The sequence below is a fragment of the Hemitrygon akajei genome, chromosome 6, assembly GCF_048418815.1.
Source record: "Hemitrygon akajei chromosome 6, sHemAka1.3, whole genome shotgun sequence".
In the NCBI taxonomy this organism is placed as follows: domain Eukaryota; kingdom Metazoa; phylum Chordata; class Chondrichthyes; order Myliobatiformes; family Dasyatidae; genus Hemitrygon; species Hemitrygon akajei.
Window position 1 is genome coordinate 36299411 of NC_133129.1, and position 25581 is coordinate 36324991.

Sequence of the window (25581 nt, forward strand, 5' to 3'; positions counted from 1 at the left end):
GGTCAGTATTAGAGGGTAGGGAATTGTTCGTCATTGGAAGGAAGTTGGGAAAGAAATGGATCCAGGTAATGACTGGTGAACACCTGTTTCTGAAAGGGCAGTGGAGGCAGAAATCCTCAGTACACTTTAAACATATACCTGGATGGACATAGATTTTACCATGAAACAAGAATTGGACGTGGAATTAACCTAAAGCATGACAGCCCACCTTATGTGCCTTGAATTTCAGTGATTGAGGGACTGAGTTTGAATCCCTACCACAGTAAATAAGGAAGTTAGATTTATATCTTTGATGCCCTAACATCTTTGAAGAAAGGAAACTTACTGTTCTTGTCTAGGTGGCCACTTGGTTCACTCTGGAGTGCGTAACTACTGATGGTCGTGCCCACTTCCTGTGGGCAAGTAAATAAACCATTGGGGCTACCTGCACAGGCATTATTCCCGTTTTCCTAAGAGTACATGTCTTAGCCACATTGTAGGGGCAAACTGTCCAATTTTGTATAGCTTCAGAGCATGCACAACAAACTCCAATGTATGCATTCAAGGCTTTCAAATCATTATTTAAGATGCTTGGGAAATCACAAGTAGAGCATTACCATCCCCAGTATATTCCTTGGAAGAGAATCCTGACCAGTAACAGAGCCAGATAATTTCTTTTGGATTTACTCAGTGTGACTACCTACATAGTTGTCTATTAAACTTAAGCAGATGGTCATCACCTTGTAGGATAGGACTGGATATATTTAAGACACACATGACAAAGTGGAATGCAGAGAGATGAGAGATTTCCTAGCTAATGAGCAAGACCCACTGACAGTTCTAGTTCACTCTTTTATCCTGTATTAAGTATGTAAGCAAGATACGCAACAGGAAGCAACATTGAAAATGCCCACAGATTAAGTTCTGTGTTATTGCAATATTAACATTTTTTTTATCTTTCATGTTGTCCTGCTGGTCAGAAATCTGTACATCATGCCTGTTTCAATGTCAACTTCCTGATTTTTCTTTCTTTCTTCTGTAATTTCTCTTTCATTTTAAAAGTGAATATTATGATATCAGCAAAGTTGAGATGGTGGGAGGTTGTTTTAAGAATCTTACTGATTTTTATCTGTGAAATGACTAAGAACAACTGTGAAGGATGTGCAATCCTTGAAAACAAATTTGAAAAGTCCTTGCTGTCCTCTGCACAAAGTTAACAGTATCGAATTATGATGTTGCAGGTAAGAAGTACAGCAGGAATATTTTGTTTTGTCCTAAGCATGAATCTGTACGCTCCATCACACTTCACCAACGTACACTCAGAACATCCTCTAAGGCACTGCATTGGTATTGAAGTTTCCCAAATTGTCTATGCTTCAGGCCTCTGAGGAGTGAGTGTTAACCAAGAGAGCCAGAAGTTGTGAAGGATTAAATGTTGTGACGTTAGTGTGTGGGAGCATTAATGTTTTTCCATCCATGGTGTCTTTCAGTACTCGTGAAAGTCTGGCCTCTAACACCTCAAGCATATTAGACAGCAACAGACATCAGAACCCCACTCTTAGTCCGGGACACGGAGGCACGTCTGAATTCAGTTTCCGAACAACTGCAGATCCTGCACCAAGTGAACCTGAGAAACTGCAGAAGCCTGCGAAGTGTCTAGCTTCTGTTACCAGTGTTTGAGTGCTGTCAGTATTAGATGTCAGTGACAGATTCTGTACTACGCCCTTGGCAATCACACACCTGCACTTCAGCTGTTATTTGATACACATTGAGCATGCTCGTACATTATAAAGGCTGTGCAAACTGCATGTAGAAGCCATTTCTATGACTTGGAACTCTTTTGTTTCCATGAGTACTTATTAATTTTACTTCTTCATCCTTTAGGTATTGAGTGGGTAATGCATCTTACTGCATGGCATTCGCCTACATCATACTGCATGAAACGTCCATTGTGATTTTGGTAAAGAAGAAAAAAAAAAGCACAAACTGTTTTGCACTTCTTGGCTTTGGGTTCTTGATGATATTCTATCAAAACTTCATTTTTAGAAATAATCTTCTTTAGAACATTATCAAGCCAGCAAAATATTTCCTCAGTGATTTTTGCGAAACCAGTAGCTGTGTTAAATCTGGATGAGCACCTATGTGACAGTCTTACACACTGAAGATATTATCTTCAACTCTATGGTCAGTTATTTCCAATAAATGTTATTGTTAATAATAGTTGTGTGGTACCAACAGATATATGTTGCACTATTAAAAGATAAAATAATGTCTCATTTTTTACTGTACAAGGTTATACATCTGGTTGTGTTACTGTACATATAAATCACTATTGAAGTTGTTTAAAGCTAACCATATAGAAATACAGTAATGTTGCTACAAGTTTTACAGTTGCTGTAAATCTTCACCAATATATGTGAACTTGATGTGCATTATTTTCTTGTACAAATAAATATGCTTCAGAGAAAATGCTGCTGAATAAGCATCTCTCCAGATTGAACGAAAAATATTTTATTTTGCATGCACGGAATAAGTTACAAAGCAGTACATTTGAGGCATTTCGATCTCTACAAGGGTCAAAGTTCGAGCAACGCTAACCTCACCTGTGCCCCATTATTATGTTGCCACCACCGGGGTCCTTGCCTGTATTAATTATTTTTCATGCTGTAAAATACACTCAGTGGCCTCTTTATTAGGTACAGGAGTGAAACCCGGTGTAGTCTTCTGTACCGTGTAGCCCATCCACTTCAAGACTTGACGTTTTGTGTGTTCAGAGATGCTCTAACGCACACCACTGTTGTAACGTGTGGTTATTTGAGTTATTGTTCCCTTCCTGTCAGCTTGAACCAGTCCGGCCATTCTTCTCTGATCTCTTTTTTTTTGTTTTTGGACCATTCTCTGTAAATACGAGGGACAGTTGTGTGTGAAAATCCCAGGAGATCAAGAGTTTCAGAGATGCTCTATCCACCCCGTCTGGCACCAACAATCAATTCCACAGTCATTTAATCACATTTCTTTTCCATTCTGATCTTTGATCTGAACAACAACTGACCCTCTTCACCATGTCTGCATGCTTTTTTATGCCTTGAGCTACTACCACATATTTGGCTGATGAAAGATTTGTATTAATGTTCAGGTGTACCTAGTAAAGTGGACACTGGGTGTATTCACTTGTTTTATAGACAGAACCTTACCATTCTTGGATGATAGTTTGAGACCTGCAGCCATTTATTGCTGTGTATTTAAATGAGTTGCAGACATTTGTTAAAAAAAACACAAATGCCTTGATGCCACATTAATGATAAGGAGGTATTTGAAGATTGTTTGCCACATGGTGGCATATGTAGCCTGATTCTGTTTGCTATTAACACCAATACTGGCACAGCCGCAGGTCTGTGTTTACATTTGTGACTCTCTTTGTGTTCTGTGGTGCCATTAAATGATTCATGTTCTGTTATATTATCGCTTTTATGCCCGAGAGCAGCAGATTGTGTCCCAATCTCTCACATGCTTCAAACCGAATTCAGCCTTCTAGTCCTGTGTCTTCAAATAAAACTGCCTTTGCTCTCATCTTCTATTTCGTGGGCCTTGTCCTACAGCAGCTGGGAGAGGGCCCTTTGCAAAAAAAAAAAGATCTTGCAACATTTTTAATCATTTGGAATTGTGTCACTATTTCTTGTGCACCCAAATCATGTAATATCTGTGATATTATAAACACATAAATCAGGCATAAAAGTGTTCAAGGCAATAAGAGTAGTGAGATATTAGCTTACAGCAGGGCTTCCCAACCTGGGGTCCACGATCCCTTTGCCTAATGGTATTGGTTCACATAAAAAGGTTGGGAACCCCTGGTTTATAGATATTTCCCCTCTCATTTGGTTCAACTGGAAATCATGACAATAAAACAAAAAGTGAAATTTGTTTTAAAATTGTTGCTATAAATACAACTTTAGGGAATGAGCAATTTTTAATATAGAATGTATATATGTTAATAACATGTGTGCCTGATCTGTTACCATCCATGATAAGATCACAATAACAAGACATTGCTGATAAGATACATGAAATTTATATGCAGTGGTAGATCTGAAATGAACTTTAATGTATGTAACACAAACATTTTTCTCCACTCTAGTTAAGATATTGTTCATTATTGCACATAACTACCTCCATAGCTTTTATGAAATGGTAATGGAGACTGCAACATAGCATGCCTTCCTTTTCTTGCATCTTCCCTCCCCCAACCACTCCTTCTGTCTCTGTTACCATCTCATAACTAAGCTCTCACCAGACGATTGCTTCTGAATTTTTATGCTGGTGCTTTAACTCCTGGAAGTGTGGGTTCCAAACTGAGTTGACTTCCATACAATATTCATTTAAGTTCATGGTCTTGTTTTGAAACACATCAAAGCATTAAAAAGAACAGAAACCATAACGAGAAGATAGTGTCAAAGGTTGGTCTATTTTTAAAGTTTAATTTGGAAGGAGTACAGATTACTTTTGTCTTTGTGGGTGAATGAATGAATTATAAGTATAGTATGAACTTAATGATTATAAATGCAAACAGCTTTTTTCTTCAAGCAGAAAGGAGTACAGCAGCCGAGACTGCCTTGTATAAATACGTTTGCACTGATTAAAAATAACAAAAAGAAAAGCATTTTAAAAAATGTCTCTCTGGTTGCAGTTGGTCATCCAGATAGATGTGTTTATATATTGTAAAACAATTTCTTACCAAACTTTAGTTCATGGAATGTCTTCCCTAACATTACTGGATTATGTTACAGTACAATATAATAAGCTTGTTTTGTAAGTGTATTATACTGTAAAATGATGTGTTTAGATGTAATGCTTAGTACAATAACTTGAAAAATTGTAAACAGGGATTTTTTTAATGTTCCTTATTTAAAAGTCCCTTTATGTGAAATGTATTTCTGTTGTTACTATTGTAGTTTGTGTGGATTTCCCCTTTGGGATTGTGTTATTTACTTTAAAGCCATTAAATAACATGTTTCTTTAACATTTTACAAATTTTTGCCTTTTTCATACAACAGTAACATTTGATTTCCTGCAATCTTTAATTAAACATCTCTTTTAATCTTTAATTAAAATTTGACCAAGCCTGATCTAAAAATCTTACTTCCCATTCTTGTATTTTCTTTACATATTTGTGTCAATTTTGCAAAGAAGGAAATCTTTTGCCTTGGTTTGTAAATGAAAATTTCCCAGGTGAACTTGATATTGCTCCAATCACACCTCACAATCACTGTAAATTTCACTTATTTAATGAGATACAGCACAGAATCGGCCCTTCTGGCCCTTCGAACCATGTTGCCCAGCAACTCCCAAGTTAACCCTAGCTCAATCATGGGACAGTTTACAAGGACCAATTAACCTACCTAGCGGTATGTCTTTGAACTGTGGTTGGAAACCCACGCGGTCACAGGAAGAACATATAAACTTACAGGCAGTGTCAGAATGAACCTGTGTCGCTGGTACTGTAAAGCATTGTGCAATGTACTGATAATTGTTTGGCTTCAAATTTCATAGTTTTAGACAATTACACTCCATAATACCAATCCATCAAGTAAACTGGAATTCTATCTGAACTGTTTCTATTTCTGACAACTAATGCTTCTCATTTTATTGAACTCGACTTAGCTTAAAACAATTTCTAAAGGAACACAAGAAAACCTAATCACATAATTCTTTACCACTCCCACTCCGACATGTCTGTCCATGGCCTCCTCTACCATCAAGATGAGGCCACACGCAGGTCGATGGAGCAATACCTTATCTCCCGCCTAGGTAGCCTCCTTCCTGTCGACATGAACATCCAACTCACTGACCTCCATTGATACCCCTGCCCCCCACCCTTACCCCCCATCCCTATCTATTATTTTAGTCTGGTTCTCTTTCTCTCTCTTCCCCCCTCACTATAATCTCTCCCTCCAGCCCTACCTTTCTTTCTCTTTTATTTCCCGTAATTCTCCACCTTCCCCCTAGCCCATTTCCCTCCAGACTATCACTTCCCAGCTCTCTACTTTATCCCTCCCCCCACTTCTTATCCCCCCTCCACCATCCCATGTTACTTCACTTCTGATGAAGGGTTTCGGCCCGAAACGTCGTTATTACCTCCTCCCATAGATGCTGTCTGGCCTGCTGAGTTCTGCCAGCATTTCGTGTTTTTTTTTCCACATAATTCTTTGTTTTATTCAGATTGCCTCTTAGAAATATGGAATTTTTCCTCACTAAGACATTGATAAGTGATGAAAAGAAAGCTACTGAATTTGGAAAGTTCTAGAAACCAAAGGAAAGTCTTAACATCGGTTCAACTGATTGAACAAAGTAATGTAACTTGGGAATTTAAAGAAACAGAATTTAGACTAACACACAAGAACTGCTACAGGAACTCAGTAGGTCGGGCAGCATCAATAGAAGGGAATAAAGAGTTGACTTTTTGGCTAAGACTCTTCATCAGGATTGGAAAGGAAGGGGAAAGGGGCAGAATAACAAGATGAGGGGCAGTAGAGAGAGAAGGAGTACAAGCTGGGAGGTGATAGGTGGAAAAGGTATAGGGATGAAGAAAGAGGAAACTGATAGAAGGGAGTGGACCATGAAAGAAAGGGAAGGATGAGGGGCACCAGAGGGAGGAGATAGGCAAGTGAGGAGAAGAGAACGGGTAAGAGAAGACCTAGAATGGGGGAATGGAAAAGGGATGGTGAGGGCAAAATTACCAGAGGTTACAGAAATCAATGTTCATGCTACCGGGTTGGAGTCTACCCATGTGGAATATGAAGTGTTTCTCCAACCTGAAAGTGGCCTCATCGTGGCAGTTGAGGAGACCATGGGCTGACAAGTTAAAATGGGAATGGGGATTGGAATTTAAATGGTTGGCTACAGGAAAAACCTGCTTGTTGCGGCATAGAGCAAATGCGCTTGACAAAGCAGTCCCACCGATACAGTTGATGACCCTGAGAAACTCGCAGGTGAAATGTTCCTTCACCTGGAAGGACCGTTTGGAGTCCTGAATGGTGGTAAGCAAGGAGGTGAATAGACAGGAAAATCACTGAGCGATCCTTGTGGAGAGTGGGAGGGGGAAGGTAAAAATATGTTTGGTGGTAGGATCCCATTGAAGATGGTGGAAGTTGTGGTGAATTGCAACTTCCAGCCTAAGCAGAGTTGAGTCCTATTGCTCAAACTTTTTTGCATTAGCAAACCCTTAGCTCCCAGATCACATCTCCAGTGCTTCCCTCTCCCTTTACGGCCTATAAAGAATTTTAATTTACAATGTACAGTGAATGAAAATGGGAACTGCAAATTCAAATCAGTGACAAATAATTGCTGTTAAAAATCTAACTATTTAAATCTACAAATACAATTACTTAATTACAGTAAAAACAATTTTCATTAACAGTTTTAGAGTACGTTAGCAGTCCAACTATTCACTGTTTCATTGCTTTTGCACCTTTCAGTGAGGTGGATGGGCTTGGTGCTGTGATATCAGCTTCTCAACATAAGGCTGAATTGCACTCAGAAAGAGTCTCGGATCCCCACTTTCAGTAACTTGCCTTCTGTTTTGTGCCTTGAAAGAAGTTGGGCAACTGCACTGAAACCACACCCCACTAAATGTGATGTTGGAAAGGCAATAAGGAAGAACTTGACCTTTTTCCACAGTGCAGGATAGCATTTAGAGATATCTTTCTACAACCAGAAGTCGATATGATTTTTGAACTTCAGCTTCAGCTCAAAGTCATTTTGTAGTGAAATCAGTTCTTCCATTCTTCCTGTTAATTCCTCATTCCAGGTGTTTTAGAATGGATTGTTAGCCAATCTGGAAGTTGGATTGAGAGAAGATACTGAAATCACTCTTGACATGTCTTTATGCATCTCACCCAGGTGGGCACAGTGTAACTGAAGCTCATCATCTGGTACTCTTTCTTTCTCTTCCAACTCAGAGAGGCTCAGAAATTGGAAAAGATCTCAACGGCCAATGTTGCACTTAAGTAGGGTTAACTTGGACGGAAATGTGGAAACCATTGATTTGACTTTGATAAGATTCATATCATTCTCTTGCAACTGAAGATGGGTTTTATTAAATTTTACAAACAATTCTGACACGTAAGCAATGCCATGTCTAATATTCTTGACTTGATTACTGTCTTCAAAGATATCTCCAGTTTCAAAAAGCACACAAAAACATCTTTTGAGAGCGATTTGACTTCTGTATGCAACAACAAGCATTCAAACTGTTCATCATTCTCAAGACTATGCACTCAAAATAGTTTGAGAATTGAGAGCATGGGACATGATTTTATTTAGTGCTCTGATAACAGTATTTAATGATTTGTGTAGCTGATTGCTCTATGTTTTTGTGACAAGATGCTTTCTGTGAATTACACAACGAATGGTGAATATATTAGGTAGCTTTTCACAAGGAAGTAATAACCCCATAATGGTATCCTATCATTGATGTTGCCTCATCTGTTGCACAAACAAGAATGTTGATGAGTGGAATGTCCTCTTTGAAAAATATCTCAACAACCCAAAATACTGACTCCTCCTTCATATCTATTTCTATTCCCCTTACAAATAACAACTTGAGCCATGCTTTCATCTTTTATGAAATGGACATAACCAGGAAGCAATGATTCATTGCATGGCAAAGTTGACTCATCCAAGTGCAGAGCAAATTTTGTTGTCTTAAGTATGCTGCACAATGTTTCTTCCACATTCTCAGACATTTCATCTGTTTGTCTTTGAATTGAGTTATTGCTGACATGGGTCGCTTTAATTATTTGGTCTGGTGACATACAAAACTACTTAGAACCTCCCTTACTACTGGCAGGGTCAGTTCTCCAATTGCATGGAGCTTTCCAGATTTGTCAATGAACAATGCAACGTATGAAGCACACAAACAATCACTGTTTTGTAGTGAAGTGCTAGCAAATACATTTTGAAGTGTTTTCACTTCAGAAAGTTTTCACATAGTGACTGAACATAAGCCAAGTTCCTGTTTGCTTTATCAAAGTGTATTCTCTCTGATAATGTCCAAGGAGCCTGGATGGTTTCATTACCTCATTTGAAAATAGCTTTTTCACACAACAGACACATTGGCTGCTGTTGGTTGCTTGATGCTGGCATAATCCATATTTTAGATACTCCACACTATCCTGTCTTCACTCCTCTTTTGTTTGGTGTGCTTCTGCCATTTTCACTACGGATTAATGACCACAGTTAATCACCTGTTTTTTAAAGTCCAACTTTGTGCTGTGATCAACAAAGGGGAAAATTACGAGGGGTGATTGATAAGTTTGTGGCCTAAGGTAGAAGGAGATGAGATATTAACTTCAAACATTCTGCATAATCACTCAGAGTTGACCTGCATGTGCATGTAACAAGAGCTGTATGACCCATCTCCTTCTACCTTAGGCATGAACTTATCAATCACCCATCTGTGGACACTTTCTGGAGGTCCAAGATCCGTATGCTCCACAACCGCTGGACTAAGTGTGTAAATGTAGGAGGAGACTATGTTGAAAAGTAAATGTGCTAGGTTTTCTAAAATTGACTCCTTCTACCTTAGGCCATGAACATATCAATCACCCCTCATACGAATTCACATAGCTCAGGCAAAACTTAACTCTCTGCCTGAAGGTTCATAAAGCTGGGTAGTGATATCTCGGGTTGTGAGCTAGAGAATTGCAGTCGAAATCAATCAATTCTGAACTTTACCCCATTGAATGCCATAACCGAACTCACAGGAAATGCATCAGTGTATGCTTAGAGCATAGGAATCGTGCTAGCTAACTCTGTACTACAGTAGTGACTGACAATAATACATGGGCCACACCCAGAAATAACACAATTTCTTCAGTCTATCTTCCTCATGATATGCAAAATACAAAAGTGTCACATTGCTTTTCATCAACTTCAAGCAATGTCTTAGAACAGTGGGGTAGCAAGAGATGAGATTATGTGATCATTATGAGGCATTGAGGATCAAATGCTTATAGTGAGTAATTCATTTCTTAAACTAAGCCTGTAATCCCTCAGCTGCCCCCTTGCTACCGAGCGCCCCTTTAGAAACTCTCACCACCTCCAGGGGAGTGACATCACCCGGTTTGGGAACCCCTGCTCTATACTTAAACAGAAAAATCGAGACTGAAAGAATTAAGTTTAATAAAGAGACATAAGATCATGCAAATACTGGAATCCGGAGCAGCAAACAAAATACCAGAGGAATTCAGCAGGTCAGGCAGCATCTGTGGAGGGAAGTGGATGGTCGGCGTTTCTAGTGAAGACCCTTCATCAGTCCAGATGAAGAGTTTCATCCTGAAGCATCAACCATCCATTTCTCTCCAGAGATGATACCAGACCTGCTGAGTTCCTTTAGCATCTTGCTAATAATCGTAAGTCATCAACATATACAAAAGAAAACTTAGTAGTCAACAATGCATATTTTTACATTGTGTAATCCAGTATTTTTATGAGAAATCGTAATTAGCAGAAGTTGTTGATGTAAACATTTTGAACATTATTTTGAGACCAAAGTTATGCCTGAGTCAGGTGGGCAACTTGTGAAATTACGAAGTGATATACTGTATATTCTAGCTCTAGGCCACTGGGTGCCACACTACATAACATTTTCAGAAGTGTGCAAATGAGGCCCATAGGCATGCAAGGTAGTTGAAGATAGAACAGTACAAAATTGTACAGGCCATTTCATGCTGTGCTGACCTTTTAACCTACTCCACTGCCAATCTAACTTTTCCCTCCTACACAGCCTATAACTCTCCATTTTCATTAAACCACGAGCCTATCTTAGAGTATCTTAAATGCCCCCAATACATCCATCTCTACCACCACCCTCGACAGTGTATTCCAGGCACTTACCATATTATGTGTAAAAAACATCTGATATCCTCCCTGTACTTTTCTCTAATCAATTTAGAGAGGTATGTCTTTTCGATTAGCCATTGTGGCCCTGGGGAAAAGGCACACAGTCAATCTCTGCCTTTTATAATCTTGTACCACCCTATCAAACCTGTCATCCTCCTTTGCTCCAAAATAAATGTAAGGGAATTGTACATTCAATTGCACTGGTAAATCAAACCAGTTTAGGACTTATGAACAGTAGGAGATTAGGGACTGTAGTGGAACTGGGGGATTTGGAAGTACAAGTGCATAGTTCATTGAAAGTGGTGACACAAGTTTACGGGGCGGTGAAAAAGGGATGGGACATCCTGGTCTTCATTAGTCAATGCACTGAGTTAAGTGTTGGAATATTATGTTGCAGTTGTTTTAGTTGGTAAGGCCACACTTCGAGTATTGTGAGCAATTTTGGTCACTTTGATGTAGAAAAAATGTAGTTAATCTGGAAGAGTGCAAAAAAGATTTACAAGGATGTCACCAGGAGTGGAGAGGCTGAGTTATGGCAAAAGACTGGTCAGGTTAGGTCTTGATTCCAGGGAACACTGGAGAAAGAGGAGCAATCTTATAGATATATTTCTTATGTTTCTTGTACTTTTTCCAGTTTGACTTCTCTCTCTCTCTCTCTCTTGGATGAATGGTGTGGCATTGTGTGAATGAAGTTTAAATGGACATGTGACAACATTTTTATTTATCTTTAAAATAATTTGTGGAAAGCAAAAGGTCTCTCTTCAAACACAGAGATCCTTGTTAAAATTGCATTATTTCAGCCCATTTATAATACTGAAACAAACCTTTGAAACCAGATAGGGCTCTTCTCAATTGCATTGACCTAAATTGTGCAGGGAATAGAAATGCCAAAGATGTGCGTCAGCATTACATTTAAAGAAACTAATATCAAGTCATGATTTATGGTGATGCTATAAAAAGCCAATTTTAAGTGCTGAAGAGTTTGACGTCTTAAAATCTTACTCAGGTATAGGAATGGATATATCTTTAAATAGTAGTCTTTTTCAGTGATTAAAACAGTGAAACAATTTATCAGGACAGTATCCATAGTCTATAAAGTTGATAGAATGACATGCTTGATGGATAATGAAAGACGAGAATAGATAAAATGGAGCACCTCCAAGTTCCAACTGATTAAGTACTGGCTAATGAGTGCAAAGTACTTTAGTAAGCTGGATATACTCCAAAATATCTGGCAACAATAGCCTTGAAGAAGATCTTCAGCATTCCCTCTGGAGGGAATCATACAGTTTATCTTTTACTTGGGTTGGAAGTATGTTATGAAACCAACACATTATTATGTGAGACTCATTCCTAAATCCCAACTTTAAAAAGTACCTTTTCATATAATCTTTCCCAGCACTCCAATTTCTCTACTCAACTCACTCTGACTTCTCCCCTTCTCCTTTTCCGTCGTTGAGCTTATCATATGTGGATATGATGTTAAAACTGCAGACAAATCCCCGAGGAAAATGTAATGTGTCTACTGTATTTCCATCATTGATTCAATATGATTACACCTAAGACTAATGTTCAGGAAGTACTTTCTGAACTCGGAATTCCTAATCCTTATAATCTCCCAAATCCACTTTAAATCTACATATTTAATTGTGTTTTTAATATTCTGTCTTCAAGGGTATTATTATTGGTTTCTCTTTTAGAATTAACTTCACTGTCTAGGAGACATTTTCAGCAGCAAATTAGTCTGATAACCATTTCCTTCGGGAGGTAGAAGAATCAGTTGCCTCAAAAAGTGGCATCATCATTAAGGACCCCCAGGATATTCTCTCTTCTTGTTACTACCATCAACGAGGAGGTACAGGAGCATGAAGACACACTCAACATTTTAGGAACTGCTTCCTCCCCTCCAACATCAGATTTCTAAATTGACATTGAACCAATCAATGAACACTACCTCACTAAATTTGCTCTCATTTTGCACTTATTTAATTTATTTTTATATATTTCTTATTGTAACTTAGAGTTCTTAATGTATTGCAATGAACTGCTGCCACAAAAGCACAAATTTCACGATGTATGTCAATGATATGAAACCTGGTACTGATTCTAATTCTGACACTGCAACTGAAGCACGCAAAGGAAACCCACACAATCACAGGGAGAACATGCAAACTTCACACAAACAGCATGGGATGGAAGTATTGAACACATGTCACCAGAGCTACAAAATATAGCTCAGTACAGGCCCTTTGGTCCAGTAGGGCTCCTTTTCAGAGATATACAGCACAAGCAATGACATTGCAGCTATGCACAAGCACTGCAAGCACCCAGTTTCATTAATTCCATTTTCTCGTATCCCTTCAGTCAGGTCCTTCCACAGATTTCTCTAATCAAAGAAATCAAACCCAGTTAATGTTGTTTTTCAATCAAGAAACCGTCACACCTCAAACTGGCTACCAGAGGGATGTAAAGCTGTCAATGCTGACCCCTTCCTGCTTGCCGGCATATTAAGGATAATTATTAGTTCCTTGTTATGTAGATGGATTGTGAAAATCACAAGCAAGAGAAAATTTGCAGAAGCTGGAAATCCAAGCAACACACACAAAATGCTGGAGGAACTCAGCAGGCCAGGCAGCATCAATGGAAAAGAGTACAGTCGACATTTCAGGCCGAGACCGGAGCAATAAAGAGGACAGGCAGCATCTATAGGAAGAAGCACTGTCGACGTTTCGGGCCAAGACCCTTCATCACGTCGACAGTGCTTCTCCTTATAGATGCTGCCTGGCTTGCTGTGTTCCACCAGCATTTTGTGTGTGGTGTCTGGATAAGGTGGAGTCTGTTAGCAGAGGACTGAAGGCCCTGAAAGAAAGAAAAGGGGGTATGGAGCACCAGAGGGAAGCGATGGGGCTTGGAGGGGGAAAAGGGGATAGGAATGGTGAAGGAGAGTGGGGGTCGTTACCAGAATTTGAGAAATCAATGTTCATGCCATCAGATTGGAGGCTACCCTAATGGAATGTAAGGTGTTGTTCCTCCAACCTGAGTGTGGCCTCATAATGGCAGTGGAGGAGGCCATGGAATGACATGTCAGAATGGGAATGGAAAGGGTGGCCACTGGGAGATAAGACCATAAGACATAGGAGCAGAAGTAGGCCATTCAGCCCATCGAGTCTGCTCCACCATTTGATCATGGCTGATCCAATTCTTCCAGTCATCCCAACAACTCTTCATTCTCCCCTTACCCTTTGATGCCCTGGCTAATCAAGAAGCTATCTATCTCTACCTTAAATACACCCAATGACCTGGCCTCCACAGCCTCTCATGGCAACAAATTCCACAGATTTACCACCCTCTGACTAAAGCAATTTCTCCACATCTCTGTTCTAAATGGACGTCCTTCAATCCTGAAGTCATGCCCTCTTGTCCTAGACTCCCCTACCATGGGAAATAACTTCACCATATCAAATCTGTGATCTGTTTACTCCCATAAACTGTAAGAGTAAACTTGCAGAGAGCATAATAATAACTGAGAAAGCTTATGTTAGACCTGTGAAGAGAAGAGCATGTGAAGATAAATACAGTCAGTAATGGGGAATTTATAATGAGCAACATAGAAATGACACACCAACTTAACTTTGGATCTATCTCCATACAAGAAGATGTAAATAACCTTCCAGAAACATTAGGGAATTTAGGGTCTTGAGAGAGAAAAGAACCAAAGAAAATTAATTTATTAGGAAATAATGCAGGGGTAATTTATGGGATTGAAGGCCAATAAATTCCAAGGCCTGACTGCCTGTATCTTACAGTATTTAATGAAGCCGGCACTAGTATTACTGGATGCATTGGAGGTAATTTTCTTTCCCCAGAGGAGAAATTTCATTTCCTGAGGGGTGGAATATTTGACCCTATGAAACTGCAAAGTCTTGGCAATTGACTTAATTTAAAACATAGAGATAAATAGCTTTCTAGATACTAAGAAAATAAAGGGATATGCAGCAAAATTCCACAAAGGTGGGAGATTGGATATGATCTTAATGAATGGTGGAGCAGGCTTGATGAACTGTTTAGCTAAGTATTACTTTTCCTTCTTAAATTTCTTAATTCTGATCATAATCCCACATGGTTGAATGTGCCTGTAGCTCACCAACTTGTGTAATACAACTCTTGCAAGTTATAATCACCACACAAGTATCCTAAAACTCACTTCGGGTATCACTGAATCACTTCTATATTTTTTCCAGTCTTCACCCACCACTTTTTTTATATATATATTTCCTGTACTTGTAATAATTCGCCTTAGCCATCGTGAGGCTCCTGATTTTCAAGAGAATTTATATTCCTTTTTCTGGAACAGATTGATTTCCGCTTAAAACATTTGAATTTGTTAATCTTTCCCATCAGAGACATCTGGTAACATAACAAGCACTTACCGGTACTTTAATATCAGTGCTTGCAGAAAGAAGTAGACTACCTCAGTACCATAGATCATTTTGGCACAGACCATGACGGCTCCATAGGTATCACAGTTCCACTGCTGCAACTAAATCATTTAAGATGAAAATTTTGTGACTATGTACTGTGTTTTGTACCTTGACCCCAAGGAACATTTTTTCGTTTAGCTGTATACATGTGTATGGTTGAATGATAATTAAACTTGAACTTGAAAATCTCTAAGAGTCTCATAAGTTTCTGGGGATGAGAAACACCACTTCTCCTTACATGGCTATCTGTTTGTTTTAACCTCCAAGAGGACCACAACCTTGTCACTGGATTTGAAGGCTTGCTGTGCCTCAGTGATCCTGAGAGCTATGTTGGCAGGAGTCAAAGGTTAGAAGCCAGACCAAAAGTGGTCCACTGGTCCTGCAGGTTTGGGATTCAGCTCAGAGCTAACAACTCTTGACCGGTAAATCAAAATTGTTATGGAAACAACAATGAAGAATTCTTCTACATCTGAGACCGATGGTATTCTTGAGTCTCCATTCAGGACTTGCTGAACTGACAGTAGTGAAAAACAAGAGGAAATGATTGACATGATGAAGGAAGCCCTGAACACCATCAGAGATGGAGGACCTTCAATGCTGCCCTAAACGCCAGTAGCATAATGGGCAGTAACTAAATTTAAGAAAAAACATCTTTCAGGAAATGCAAATTTTGTTACTGCTCCAGAAGTGTATATTTAGTTTTCTATTAGATGTAAAACCATATTTTGCTGTAGAAATAATCCCTGTCACAACATCATTTTTTATAAACCTCTTAATTTGTTGGACTTGAAGATATGTTACATCAATGTGTTGTGAGAATAATTTGCTTTTGTACTTTACACGTCTGACTGCCCTCGTGTTTTCTTTTGACGGATATTAGTTGTGATGTGCTGGAGTTCCCGATTGGCCTCAACCCAGATTTAATGGGTACTAAGAGGTTGCGTTGCTATGGCAATACTAAGTTGAGTTGACTGCCAGAAGTTCCTCCAGACTGCTTCACTGCAGCTCATTGTTGCTGCTTGGTTGATTTATGCAATAGTCGCAGCAGAATATTCCCTGGGAAATGTGTTGGATCAAAATAATGTGGAAAGAGAGGTCCACAGAGTAAAAACTTGAAGTAATTTAATAAAGTGTAAAATAGTGTCCACTTATTGGCTGTTGCAACAAGGAAAATTGAAAGGAGGTCGGAAATGTCAAAATTTGGATGCTAATTTTCTACTTCCTAACTTTTAAAACCTAAGGTAAGGATTGAACTATAGTCTGGACTCTAACTAAGAAGGGATGTAATTTCGCAAAGCTCGTGTATAGACAGACGAGGAATACAAATGAACATATTTCAAATGAAGTACAGGAACATTGAAGTGTCTTAATTTGTTATGAATCTAGAAAACAAACTTGTTATTGGATTTATGTTTCTCAATACCATGTTGATGTCCAATATTAGTAGATATGAAGAACAGAAGGAGTGAATGCCCGCAGATTCTTAAAGATAGCAAGACAAGTTGAAAAGGTCATTAATGAGACATGAGAAATGTTTTCCTTTAGTCATCAGCGTACAAAGTGTAAGAGCAGGAGGATTAAACTCAAACTGTATTCAACATTGGTTCAACCACTTCTTGTGAGGTGAAGATATTTCTAGTCGCTAGGTGATAGGAAAGATGTGATTGCACTGTAAGGGTCAAAGGAGATTGTCAAGAGTGTTGCTGGTTTCAGAAAAACTTACACTATGAGTAAAGATTGGATAAACTGTGTTTTCCTTTGGAAAGTGGGAGTTGTATGAAGACTTATTTGTATCAAGTTCTGAGGCATCCAGATTGAATATATAGGAAGTTATTATTTATTAAATCCTTTTCCCTCAGCAGGGGGGTTGAAAACCAGGTTCATAGATTTAGAATTATTAGTAGAAGGATCAGAGAGGAGTTGAAGAAATATGTATACTGTATACCCAGAGGCTGCTAAGTGTTTAGTAGAGACAGAATCCTTATCACACTTAAAAAGTTCCTGGATGTATGTTTGAGTGCCATTGACTGAATCAAGAGTTGGAAAATGGATTTGGCTGGGTATCTCCTTCCTAAGCAACCGGGACACAATGGCTCAAAAGGCATTCTGTGCCAAAAAAAAATCAATAATTCTCTGATTATATTCAGGGAAAATAACATTTGCATTCCATGGAATTTCTGATGTATGTTTTAGTGAGAAATAATGAGAAAATGCAAATGAGTTAAATTTACTGTGTATGCATATAGTTGACAGTTATATTGAAGACTGTATGCTTTTCACAGGTGTTCATGTTTAACAGAAGTTTCAAAAATGGTGGCTGAACAAAGAAAAATTCTTCAGTGTTTTACTGCAATCTGCTTCATTCTTATTTCACGTAAGTGATTTTAACTACGTGTCAGCTCACCAATGCTTAGGTGGGGCAAGCATCCATCATACACACAGAGTATCCCATGTATTTGGGGAGGCAGATGGTATGTAGGTTTATACTGTGGGAGGCAGTCAGAGAAGAAAAAGCCTTAGGTGTCTTCAACCTGACTTGAAAGCCTATGACGACACATGCCATCAGATCAAAAATGGAAAAAGGAAACCAAATTCATTCTTGAGCTTGTCAAATGAGGAGGGATTGAGTAGTCTCTGTCCCCCTAGAACTGAGAAGAATGAGAGGGAACCTCGTTGAAATGTACCATATTCTATAAGATCCAACAGGTTGCATACAGGCAGGATGTTTTAGTTGGATGAGGTGTTATAATATCAATATAAAAAATATGCCATTAGGATTGAAATGAGGAGAGATTTCTTCACAAAGAGAATGGTGAATTTTTGGAATTCCCGAGCCTTTGTGGCTCATCAGGCCCGTGCTTATGCCGGTTTCCGTGGCGTGAAGCGACTGAGAGTACAAGGCTCCTGCCCGGATAGGACACCAGTCTACCGCGAGGTAGGTATGATAGAATCAAGGGTTAAGGGAACAGGGCAGAATACGGAGTTTGAGGATCAGGCATTGCTTTGTTTACCGGCTAAGCAGAGACAAAGGGCTGAATGGCCTATTACTGCTCCTGTTTCTTTCATCTTCTGGTTCTTTTCATAAATCCACATGCCATGATACCTCAGGTGATGAATCTGCTTTCCTCCTTGTTGAACACAAGTTGGAAGAAGCACTAAATTCAGCAAAGGCACAGAATATACTAAAGATGGGGAACTTTAAAGTCCATCAGCAAGTGTGGTTTAGTAGCATCAGTGAGCTGGCCAGACCTGAAGGAAAAGCTGCTACCTTGGTTGTACAACAGCTATATAGAAGAATTAAATCTATTTGGAATTGTTCATGTCAAACTATTTACTGCAAATGTATCTGTTCATTTTAACATTAGTAGCAGCAACCACTGAATGGTATCCCTCCACCCTCTGTAATCTCATAGGCTGGCATATCCCCCACAGTTTATAACTGCCATCAAGCTGGGATACTAATGTAGAATGTAATGTAATGTGTGACATGTAGAAAAACGAGGAGCAGCATCATGAACATCTACAAAATTGAGTATATTTCAGCAATTTATAAAACATAGAGCAGTACAGCACAGGAACTGGCCGTTCAGCCTGCGATGTCTGTGCTGAGCATTATGCCAATCTTGACTTAGAAATGTGTCATTGTTTCTTCATTATCACCATGTCTGAACACTTACAACTCAATAACATTGTCTTCATCAGAAAGACTACGTTATTTCAAGTAAGTGGTCCAATGGCACCTTTTCAAGAGAAGTTAGGGATGGGCAATAAATGCTTTTCTCAGCCAGTTTACAGTACATTTTATTAATAAATAAAAAACAAAGATCTGAAGTCACCTATTCCTTCCAAGTGTGACTCATGTTTGAGAGAGGAGGGAGTTAAAAGTGAAAAACAATGCCAGGTGATTGTCAGAGCTTATGCAATGGCCAACGCATCACATTTGGATATTAACCATTTTGAAACCATCCAATCCAACAGTGTCGGGTGGACGTGGAAACATTCAGCAGGCTCACGTGTTAATCTTCATCTGAAATATTTCAGCAATGCTATGCAATACTCTTAGAGTGTATCAAAGATGAATTCATCTGTTTTAAATAGCGTTATAACTGTTTTACAGAAAAGTCTATTTTAATTTGGTCGCGAAATCTGGCTCCGACATTTATGGCAAATATGACTGTCGTACATGTGACTGAAAATGCACCAAAAGGTAAATTTAAGTTGAGTAAAGTTCCAGTAATGTAACTACTGCTGTCCAATTCTTGGACTATCCTGAGGGTTTTGGAGATGTCTTGCTCCTGCTCTTAATTTGGGGGTTCTGAAGTGAAAGATGCAATCCGTTGGGACCTGCAGAGTGTGCTGGAGGTGCTTAGGTGAGTTAGTTTGGGGATTCCGTAGTCCTTTATTGCTTGGCCTTGACATGCTCCTATGTAATGTATGTATCTATTTATTTTAGAGCAGTGACTTCTCTTATCTTTATGTATAGACTGATAACTAACCTATGTACACTGATCTGTTGTCTATGCTTGTGCACTGCTCTCTCGCTCTCTCTCTCTCTCTCGCTGCAATGACAATACACCAGTTAAAGCCATCTCCCGCATACGTGCTTTTATTTTAGCTGATATGACTAAACCACTAGTAATAGCTGCGAGGTTTAGATTTAACAAAAGAAAGCATTCCTGAACTGCGCAAACTTTCCAAATACTGTGACTTTAGAGATGGAATTTCTGATGCATTAAGGGACAGGCTTGTATGTGACATGCATAGTCAAAGCACTCAAAAGAAGCTACTGGCAGAAAGAGCCTAGCCTTAGAACGGTCATTGACCATTGCAATATCATTAGAGAGTGCAGCAAAGGATGCAGGAGAGCTACGGATAAAGAGTTTAGAACGTTAAATGCACAATATGTCCCGGAATGGTGCAAAAAGCCAAAAAAGTTATTGATGTGGCAAATAATCCTATGATGCAAATGACTGTTGGTTCAAAGAGAAAATTTGTGAAAATGCCACAGACAAGACCATATAGAGAGAGAGTGTGCAAGTCAGACAAAAAAAAAACACAGCCAAAGAGAAAAACACAACCACACAGAAAGAAAATTTTCAAACGTAAAACCAAACAAATGCATAAAGTGACCCAATGTGCAACTGAATCAGACAACACAAAGTCTGACAAAGGTGAGCTGTTATGCCTGGAACCGCATAACATTACTGAAGCAGATCACAATAGATGTGTCTGGTGTAAAACTGAAAGTGGAGCTGGATACAGGGTCAGCTTTGTCTATAATTTCAGAGGCTTGCCACAACAGATTGTGTTCTAAGCTACAATTGGAAAAGAACTTGGTGATGCTAAAGACTTACGCAGGTGAAAAAGTGCCTCCCAAAGGCAAACTGAAAGTAAATGTGATATACGGAGGCCAAACACAGCAGTGGAGAGGTTTATGTGTTAAAAAGTAGAGGGCCCAGTGATCAAGAAAGGGAAGGCCTGAGCTGTTCGCAAATGCGGGGACTTCAACGTGAGAATCAGCCCTGTGATGCATACCGTGCAGTATTCCCGCCACAAATAGAAGACATATTTGCATCTTTGGCAGGTGGGGAGAGGTTTTCAAAGATTGACTTACCTCAAGCTTATCTGCAAGTGAAGATTGAGGAGTCAAGCAGGAAGTTTCTCACAATCAACACTCACAAGAGGCTGTTCCAGTATAATTGTCTCGTCTTTGGTGTCACATCAGCTCCAGTGACTTGGCAAAGAGCAATGGCCCAAGTGCTCCAAGATATCCCGGGAATACAATATTACCTTGATGACATCATCATTACTGGCAAGAATGATGGAGAATACCTCCAGAGCCTCGGTTATGTGCTTACCAGGCAGAGTGAGCATGGTCTGCGTGCAAAGAAAGAGAAATGTGAGTTTTTCAAGAAAAAATCTCATGTTGCGGACACGTCATTGACAAGCAGGACAATAAGTCCCAAGAGAAGATTGAACCAGAAAATATGTCACAATTCAGGTCATACTTGGGCCTTGTAAGCTACTGGTTTCTCCCAAACATTGTTACAGTGCTGCACCCATTGAATGCACTGTTGCAGACACAATCAAAGTGGGAATGGTCAGAAAGATGTGAAAGAGCATTCAAGGAAACAAAGAGACTAATAACATCGGATGAACTGCTCACCCATTATGACCTATCCCTGCCCATCAGACTGGCATACCCTTATGGCACTGGGGCCGTTTTGTCACACACAGTGAAAGATGGATCTGAACACCTGATTGCAATGGCTTCAAGATCACTGACGAGTGCAGAATGCAACTACACACAGATTGATTGAGAGGCTCATAGTCTAGTACGGGGCGTAAAGAAGTTCTATGGACAAAAGTTTATGCTAGTGACAGATCACCAGTCCCTTGTGTTCATTTTCAATCCCATGAAGGGAATCCCAGTGGTGGCTGCTGCCCGGTTGCAATGTTGGGCACTTTTCCTAGGAGCCCACTCTTATGCCATAGAGTTCAAAGGTACCAAACAACACAGCAACTCTGACAACTTGTCACTTCTTCCACCGTTGGCAACTGAAGAAGAAAAGTCTTCATACTGTGACCCAGCAAAAGTGTTTCACGCAGCATTGGTGGACCAGTTGGCAGTAACTAATTTGGAATTACGAAGAGAAACAAGGAATGACCCAACATTGCCAAATGTCTATAAAATCACCATGCAAGGATCAAGGTCACAAGATCACAAGACAAAGGAGCAGAAGTAGACCATTCGGCCCATAGAGTCTGCTCTGCCACTCCACCATGAGCTGAACTATTCTCCCGTCTAGTTCCAATTTCCGGCTTTTTCCCCATATCCCTTGATACCCTGACTAATTAGATACCTATCAATCTCCTCCTTAAACACCCTCAATGATCGTGCCTCCACAGCTGTATGTGGCAATGAATTTCATAAATCCATGACCCTCTGGCTAAAAAAATTTCTCCTCGTTTCTGTTTTAAATGGGTACCCTCTAATTCTAAGACTGTGGCCTCTTGTCCTGGACTTACCCACCAAGGGAAACAGCCTTTTCACATCTACTCTGTCCAACCCTTTCAACACTCGAAATGTTTCTATGAGATCCCCTTTCATTCTTCTATACTCTAATGAATACAGTCCAAGAGCTGACAAATGCTCCTCAGATGTTAGCCCCTGCATTCTAGGAATCATCCTTGTAAATCTTCTCTGAACTCGCTCCAACATCAGTACATCCCTTCTAAGATAGGGGGCTCAAAACTGCACACAGTATTCCAAATGAGGTCACACCAGTGCCCCATAGAGCCTCAACAACACCTCCTTACTCTTACACACCATTCCTCTTGAAGTGAATGCCAACATAGCATTCGCTTTTCTTACTGCCCATCCAACCTGGTGGTTAACCTTTAGGGTATCCTGCACGAGGACCCCCAAGTCCCTTTGCTCTTCCGAGTTTTGAATTTTCTCCCCATCTAAATAATAATCTACTCGATTATTTCCTCTTCCAAGATGTACAACCGTACATTTCTCAACATTGTATCTCATCTGCCATTTCTTTGCCCACTCTCCTAAACTGACCAAGTCTCTCTGTAACCTCTCTGCAACTTTTCCGTTTCTTCAACACTACCCGCTCCTCCACCTATCCTGGTGTCATCCACAAACTTAGCCACAAAACCATTTAATCCATAATCCAAATCATCGATATACAGTATAAAAAGAAGCGGCCCCAACACCGACCCCTGCAGAGTCTTATCTATCCGTAGTCCATTTAGCTTCCCAAGCACTTTCTCTCTAGTAATCTTGATTGTACCTAGTTCTATTCCCTGAGACCTCTGGCTATCAGGTATGTTGCTAATGTCTTCCACTGTGAAGACTGATGCAAAATACTCACTTAGTTCCTCTGCCATCTCTTTGTTACCCATTATAATTTCTCCAGCATCATTTTCAATCGGTCCTATATCTACCCGTTTCACTCTTTTACTCTTCATATAGTTAAAAAAACTTTTAGTATCCTTTTTTATGTTAATTGCCAACTTCCTTTCATAATTCATCTTTTCTTTCCTAATGACTTTCTTAGTTTCCTTCTGTAAGTTTTTAACAGTCATCCAGTCCTCAGTTTTTCCACTAATTTTTGCTTCCTTGTACGCCGTCTCTTTTGCTTTTATTTTAGCCTTAACCCCTCATAGGATGGCCAGCTCCTGGTAATCCTATGTTTCCAGAGTTCTCAGTGAGACAAGACCAACTGTTTGTATATTAAAGGAACCTGATATGTGGATCTCGTGTTGTGATTCCCTCTAAATTGCGCATCAGAGTGTTAGAGAATCTGCATGCGGGACACCTGGGTACGGTCAAGATGAAGAGTCTCACCTGGAGCTACATGTGGTGGCTGCGAATAGATAGACAGATTGAAGACTTGAACAAAAGCTGTTCGGGATGCCACAAAGTTCAAAATGCATCCCCATAGGCACCGTTACACCTGTGGGGGTGTCCGTCTACACCACGGCAAGGAGTGCATATTGACGACGCTGGGCCATTCATGGACTCCATGTTTCTGATTGCTGTGGATGCTCATTCAAAGTAGCCAGAGGTCATACCAGTGAAGTCAACCACCTCAGAAAGGACGGTTTCCTCTCTGAGGACTATCTTCACCAGAAATGGCTTACCTGAACAAATTGAGTGACAAGGGACTGCAATATACATCAGAAGAGTCCAGACTATTCATGAAGAAAAATGGCTTCAAACATTTCAAGTCAGCTACTCACCACCCAGCAATAAGAGTGTTAGTTGAAAGATTAATCCAACCATTCGAGAAGTCCATTAAAGTGATGGATAAGGAGAACATTTCTCTGCAGCACAAGGTGGACAATTTCCTTTTGATTTATCGGAACTCTGTTTTTTGCTACGACAAATCAAGCACCTGCAATCCTGTACGTGAACAGGAATCTGAGATCTCGCATAGACCTCCTGAAGTGGAGGGAAGTGCAGAGTAAACAGTTCAGCCAGTTGTCAAGTGAATCAAGAAGGAGCTTCGAGGTTGGACAGGAAGTCCTAGCGTGTGATAACCGAGAAGACAAGTGGACACCAGGTAGGATAGTCGCAAGAACTGGACCACTGATATGCACAGAGGATGTCAGAGATTATACATGGAGACATCATGTGGACCAGATATTGGATGCTCAGTCAAAGAACACGCCTGAGCCAACTGCATCCTATATGAGGGACACATTACAGCCACCATGTCACCAACAGCAACATGACACCTACAACAGAGAAAGTTGTCTTTGACAAGTGGCCTGCCAAAGCTGATGCCACTCCACTGGCTTCAAAGGCACTATTCTGAAGGGAACAGAGTGCAACCCAAAAGACTGAAGTTTTAGTAATAGTGAAGTTAGTTACAGATTGTTATTGTGAAGCATGTTTATTTGAATACGGTTTGTGAAAGGAGAATTGAACGTTTTGTTACATATATAGTTTTATGTTACACTAATCTAAAGGGGGAGGAAGTGTAATGCATGGATCTGTTTCTTTCAGAGCATGACTCTCCTTAGCATTATGTACGGACGGATAATTTACTATGTGCATTGATCTGTTGTCTACGCATGCTAATTGATCGCTCTCTCTCACTGTTATGGGAATACACCGGTTAAAGCCATCTCCCACATGGGTGCTTTTATTTTAATTCTTATGTAGTTGTACAGACACAACAGATTTGATGTCCTCATTATCTTCCCAGACACTCTTCAATTATAATTAATCATATGTCAGGGAATCTTTGGGTACACAACTGAAGAACTACAGCATCTCCCTATTTTCTTCCCCTCCATAGCTGCTGTCTGAGTTCCTCCAGCTTCTTATGTGTGTTGCTCAAGAGTGGTTTCAGTCTGCTAGATTTGTTAGCACATAAAAATGTCAAAATGAATTTCAAAATATCTATTTTGTGGGAATCATATGTGAGGTCTGTTGTTTAATATTACAGTAATACTTGAATAATATTGTAAATATATTGTTTGATTAAGCAATCTTTATTGTTTACATAAATAATTGTGGGTTATATGTAAAAGTACGTGAATAGAATACGTCATCAAGCCAGCTTGCCATTAATGCACTCCTCACTAAAAGTAAAAATGAAGTTTACATGCACCCCTTGTTTTTCTCTCAATTGGTTCTGTGTTTAAAGTTCCTCTCCAATATGCACATCTTGACTTGAAAATATTATATTGTTATCCC

The 25581-nt window shown here is 39.7% G+C and overlaps 2 protein-coding genes across 18 annotated transcripts in view; both read left to right on the forward strand.

Annotated features, from left to right (window-relative positions):
* stox2b (storkhead box 2b) overlaps positions 1 to 4996 on the forward strand; it is a 169506-nt gene extending 164510 nt beyond the window's left edge. For all 5 annotated transcript variants that reach the window (XM_073048090.1, XM_073048088.1, XM_073048092.1 and 2 more), the window contains one exon: positions 1470 to 4996. In XM_073048090.1, the coding sequence (XP_072904191.1) occupies positions 1470 to 1659 (190 nt within the window). In that variant the 3' untranslated portion in view covers positions 1660 to 4996. The remainder of the gene's footprint in view (positions 1 to 1469) is intronic.
* Positions 4997 to 16455: 11459 nt separating this feature from the next.
* Positions 16456 to 25581, forward strand: part of LOC140728956 (cadherin-related family member 2-like) — a 134600-nt gene continuing 125474 nt past the window's right edge. For all 13 annotated transcript variants that reach the window (XR_012099222.1, XR_012099221.1, XM_073048095.1 and 10 more), the window contains exons 1-3: positions 16456 to 16600; positions 17642 to 17733; positions 19477 to 19566. Coding sequence is in view for 11 of the 13 variants with exons in the window: in XM_073048095.1 (XP_072904196.1) it covers positions 17670 to 17733; positions 19477 to 19566 (154 nt within the window). In the remaining 2 variants the exon portion in view is untranslated. The remainder of the gene's footprint in view (positions 16601 to 17641; positions 17734 to 19476; positions 19567 to 25581) is intronic.